The 6,135-nt window shown below is 28.2% G+C and overlaps 1 protein-coding gene across 1 annotated transcript; it reads left to right on the top strand.

Moving 5' to 3' along the window:
- Positions 1-4,557: 4,557 nt before the first annotated feature.
- Positions 4,558-5,172, top strand: LOC124924851 (E3 ubiquitin-protein ligase RMA1H1-like). The gene has a single exon (XM_047464840.1). The coding sequence runs from the start codon at positions 4,558-4,560 to the stop codon at positions 5,170-5,172; it is 615 nt and encodes a 204-aa protein (XP_047320796.1).
- Positions 5,173-6,135: the final 963 nt, after the last annotated feature.

The following is a 6,135-nucleotide window of genomic DNA, read 5'->3' as shown; positions in this document are numbered from 1 at the left end:
GTAATTTGACAGAATTAACCCAAGAACAACAAATACATTTTTTTGATCTTGAAAATTCAAATTTGGGTTCTTCCGTTTTAGGTTGATTGATTATTTCTAAACTATCTAGAAAGTTCATAAATCATCTAGGGATGAATTTTCAGTCATAAAACACCATAACCAACAAGCATACAAGCTTATGCAATTTGAAATATAAAAATTTGAAATTGTAAATATGAAGTATATGGTGTTTTGAACCTTACCAAGGATTGGAGAACACTCCTTTTTCCTTAGGGAAGCTTTTGGGATGCTCAGATCCAAGTTTTAAGGTCTTATACGAAATTTTCGAAAAATCAGAAGCTTTGAGCTTCAATGGCGGATTTTTGAAATTTTTTATTTAAGGCTTGAGATGTTATCACTTGCATTCGAAATGACTTACGAGATGTATTTATAGCATCCCTAAGTCGGTGGAGGCTTCAAGTGGAATGAATCAGCCAAAAGTCATTAATGACATTTTAGTTGTTCTTCCAGCCACTTGAAGATATATGATGAATCATCCCTATGGAAGTAGGAGAAATGATTACCATGGTAGGGTGATCATTTCAGCCTTTAAATCAGTAGAAATTGTTGACTATCGACTGAGTTCAAAGTTGAACAAATCGAAGACGGATCTTCATCCTTATCTTCGCGGTGTCGTGATGAGGAAGACGATCGAAGACCAAAATGGCGTCGTTTTACGCGCGTTTTGACGTTCCGTCAGAGATCCGTTAAGTTACCGTTGCGTCTAGGCGTTCCGTTAGCGATCTGGCTAACATGCGTTAGCCAATCCAGTGCCTCGTGAGCGTGCGCTCCTTCCACTACAATGGGCTACGCGGGCGCACATAGAGCGTAGGATAGAGATCCGATGCTCATCCGATGAATTTGGTTGCGACTGCACTTTATCTCCCGATTTCGACTACACCTGATTACGAATTTTATTTTTATTTTAAAATCTTAAGGATTTGTTTGAAATTGATTTTTCTTTCACCCTTTTGACTTTAATTTTGATTTTTTAAAATATACAAAATATTAAAAATAAATATGGCAAATATTTTACTAATTTTTTTTCTTTCATATATTAGGGTTAAATAAATAATTTTGAGAGATGATATAGGTAACTCATTTCATCATAAATTGTTTATTTTAATCCTGCTTTTTTTCTAAAATTATTTTAAGATAAATGAGTTATAGATTTATCTCCAAATAATTTTATTTTTATTATTTTGATCATTTTCTTTAATTAATTAGATTTTAATTATTACAATAATTAGTCTAATTAATTATTTTAAATATAGATTTTTATTACTTACTATAGAATATTAGAATATTATATTATTATTAAATAAAAATAATAATTAATATTATTGAACATATTTAAATAAAAAAGAAATGAAAAATATATTTAACAAAAAAATGTTAATTTGTAAAGTGATTGATAAATGTATTTTAAAATACTTTTTTAGTATACATAAAAAACAAAATAAAAAACTATATACTTAGAAAAATAAATTTAAAATTGACTCAAAGTGTAGGAATCAAACTATGAATTATCACATTTTTTTTATTTATTTAATTTTATATATATATATATATTGTTTTAAAATATTTTATAATATTTGTCTAATTTTCTATTATAATATTAATTATTTTGATTTTTTAAAATTATGTATTTTTAATTTTTTTTATTAAAATTTCACATCTCAATAAATAATGTAATACACAAATATATATTAAAAAAATTGTCAGCATTGCTTATATAAGTCAATGAAAGGTTTTTTTTTATAACTATCTTTTCAAATTCTTATAAATTTAAATATTTTAATAAATAAATTAGTTTGTAAGAGTTCGATTCATATTCCTGTTTGTTCGACAAGCCATGTTAGATTAATTCGCAAGTTTGTTTTGTCTGTAGATGTTAAGTTAATAGAGACTTAATTGTAATTTTTTACAAAAAGTTGAATCTTCAATTTTTTATTTAATTATTTGATGCAAAAATCAATGTTTAAATACATTTTGTGAAAATTAATTTTCTTTCCACATAATGATTGTTGTCAAAATTACGTGATTGGTCGCATTAGATAATTGATGATTTAAAAATAAAAGTCAGCATCAAATTTAGATTAACTCAATATTTATAAATTAAAATCAATACAAAATGAATTATCTAAATAATATTTTGATTTTATCTTTAACAGTCTAGCAACCAATAATAATGAGACAAACATAATACGGAGATTGTAGATAGAGATTGTATATATGGACAATTGGCTAGTGGATGAATTAAAAAGCCGTGTATTTAGTTTCACACATAACAAATATATTTGTTAGTTGTTACCTCCAATAGTTATGTGCCAAGCGGAGGACTTCCATTTGAAAGCAACATTCTAGAAGGTGTTACTAATAGACTTGGAATTCATATTTACTTGTTTAACATATTTAGTCCCTTTCTTAAACTCAATGCAATTTCTCATATTATTTATCTAATCGCAGTCCTTATCTCAAATTCCATGTAATTTAGCTTTGTGTTGGTCCAATTTTTTTTTATAAAATATTCATTTACCTTTTAAAATTGATTTTATACACAATTTTGTAAATATGGGTAACAACTTGAAAAGTTATATAAGGGTTATAGTTCCAAGCTTGGGTTATAATTAACACCTTTATCTTGAGAAGAAGTAGTTGTTGAATAAGTTCAACAATTATTATTGGTAGGTCCTATTATTAATTTATTAGTTGACTAAGTTATATTCCTATATATTCTAGCTAACTAAACAAAGCAGAACAATTATGTATAAGATATTTAAGTAATTTTTAAATTATTGTAAGTAGAATTTAAAATGAAGTAGTTAAATGAGATATTTACATATTGATATCTATATATATATATAATGATGCTTAATTTTAAAGTGTCCGGATTACCGTGTCGAGAGCTGTGGTTAATTTAGATATATGTGAGAGTAAATGAATACTTGAGTCGGATTGTGGGTTGACCCGCCCATAAACTTAAAATGGCTAAAAATAAAATTAAAAATGCTATACGTATGGTTCGAACTTGCAACCTAACAAAATAAGTACAACCTTTTAACTAACTAGGCTAATAACAATTTATATTTTAAATTCAACCGAAAATTAGATAAACGCGTGACATTTTAACAATATAAGTTCAACTTTTTAACTAACTAATATATATATATATAATGATGCTTAATTTTTAAAGTGTCCGGATTGCCGGGTCGAGAGTTGTGGTTAATTTAGATATATGTGAGAGTAAATGGATACTTGGGTCGGACGGTGGGTTGACCCGCCCATAAATTTAAAACGGTTAAAAATAAAATTAAAAATGTTATAGGTATAGTTCGAACTTGCAACCTAACAAAACAAGTACAACATTTTAATCAACTAGGCTAATAACACTTTATATTTTAAATTCAACCCAAAATTTGATAAACGCTTGAGATTTTAACAATATTTTTAAATTCAACCCAAAATTTGATAAACGCTTGAGATTTTAACAATATAAGTTCAACTTTTTAACTAACTAATCTATATATATATAATGATGCTTAATTTTTAAAGTGTCCGGATTGTCGGGTCGAGAGCTGTGGTTAATTTGGATATATGTGAGAGTAAATGGATACTTGGGTCAGATTGTGGGTTGACCCGTCCATAAAAATTTTACCGTAATATTTTTTCACGGTTTTTTATATTATTACTCGTACAAATACACGGGATAAATGCTAGTTTTTAAAATGATGATTAACCGGTGAATTGATTGCCATGAATTAATATACTTAATGGAATAATTTCAATTTCTTGTGTTACTAATATATATTTATATATATATATATAGTGGAACAATTCTTATTAACACCTAAGTACAATAAATAAACGATAACTTGTGAATTTGTTTTACAAACATATCAACTATTTGCTCTAGTCCTCACATTCATCACTTCTTCTCTTGAAGACGCCTTTTTTTTTTTGCACCTTTTATTGATAGTCGCTATATAACAAGATTATGTTATATATGTTGCTACTTAAAAATTAACTTATTAAAATCGATCAAGTGTTAAAAGTCTATCTAAAAGATGAAATATCACGTAATAAACAATTTTGAACCTCTTAAAATGAGGATGGAGGAGGTCATTACTATGTTAACTTCATACTTTCAATAATAATAATGATTTACTCTAAAAAAAAATCTCAAATAACATATGTATATTTAATTTAAAAGGTCTAAAGTTAAAATTTAAAAGTAGTCATTACTATGTTGAATATTTTAACCTTTTATCCAATTCCAAAATTAAAAATAAAATAAAATTAGAAGGGCGTAAATGAAGGCGACAAGTCAGCATCCACGTGGGTCCCATGGAATGGAAGGCGTGTCTAGATGTTTATCTTGTCTGTCCGTCGGTCTTCTTTTCTCGTTCGTTTTCTCTCCCAAGTCCATCTCGATCTTTCTTTATAAATACACATAAAATGGAGATGTTGATAAAAAAAAGGAAAAAAAAGGAAGACCCCCTTCTCTCTTGAGTCAAGATGGATAACTTGTTTCATGACATGGAAGGATCATTCGAGACAACGAAAAAGGCGAGTGAATCCGAAACAAAGCAGATGATGGCTCGTAACAAGGGAGGTTTAGAGTGTAACATATGTCTTGATCTGGTCCATGACCCTGTGGTGACCCTGTGTGGTCATCTCTATTGCTGGGCTTGTATTTACAAATGGATCATCCAATATTCCCAAACAAACAACAACAACAACATGAATAATAATATCATTTCACCTGCATCATGTTGTCCGGTTTGCAAGTCGGAAATATTGTTGGAAACATCCCTAGTCCCACTCTACAGTCGGGGCCAAACCACAAAAGTAGCGCAGCAGTCAAATGTTGATCATTTGGGTCTCATTGTGCCAAAGAGACCACTAAGAGTCACCTCTTCTTCATCATCATCATCTACTGTCACTCTTGAAGAAGCTGTGTTTGCAAGGATTTTTGGGATTTCGAGACAAATACCTAATTCCTATCATCACATGTCGGGCAGTGGTGATCACACTAGTAGTTTGCCTAGTTTGTTGGAAACAGACAAATGGTTTAGGAGGGTTTGCAGTTTTCTATGTTGTTTCATATTGGTTTGCCTAGTTTTGTTCTAGGTTCCAACTACCATTAATTAATATTGTTGCTTATGTAATCTAGTAAACAATGGCCGGCAGACCCGGCACCTCCAAAATATTGATCTAGTCATTAGGTCTATTTTTTTTTATCTTACCCTAATCATTATCAAGCAAGAAAATCTACATTGTATAAATATATGTTTATGAAATATCTCAATAATTTTGAAAATAACATTATTGATTATGAAATAAAAGTAAAAATGCATCTAAATACAAATAATAAATTTTATAGCAAATATTGAGTTCTTTTTAAAAAGATCAACGGGAGTTTAAGATGTCTAACTTGATATTTTTTTTAGTATTATTTGTGTGGAATCTAACTCTCTTACGAATATTTTTAGACATTGATTGAGAAAAATTAAAGAGATGATTTATATACCTATTACCTTTTTATTATCTTGATGAAAAAAATTAAAGAATATTTAACCACAAAAAATAAGTAGTTAAACACCATTGTGTGGGTGTTAAAATAAGAAAATTTGTTACTGTCTCATGAAAATTTCATTTCTTGTGAAGAACCTTGAATACTATTACCATGTATGAAAATAATGAAAATTTTATTAAGTATTCTTTTTGCAAATAATTAATGAATATATAGTTTATTTATGATATTTTGCAAATAAAATACTTTCACCATGACACCAATTGATGATAAATCTAGCTGGTTTATTTAGTTAATGACTTCAATAACATTTGTTTTCTCTAAAGTTAATTTGGAATATTTATTTATTTTTGTTTTAAGAAGTTAACACGATCGATACGCACAACAATTATCTTAAATTTAATTTAAAATGTTTTTAGTAAAAATCAAACATGAAATATTTGGTCACTCAAGCCAGACTTTTTTTTATTTGATCGAGTTATATACCCTTTCCATCAATTTCATTTAAATTTGAATCGAAATGTGCAAAATTCTTGTGACCAGTGAAGCATACCTTATCT

Source organism: Impatiens glandulifera, chromosome 2 (assembly GCF_907164915.1).
Source record: "Impatiens glandulifera chromosome 2, dImpGla2.1, whole genome shotgun sequence".
NCBI lineage: Eukaryota > Viridiplantae > Streptophyta > Magnoliopsida > Ericales > Balsaminaceae > Impatiens > Impatiens glandulifera.
This window is presented reverse-complemented; position numbering and strand designations above follow the sequence as displayed.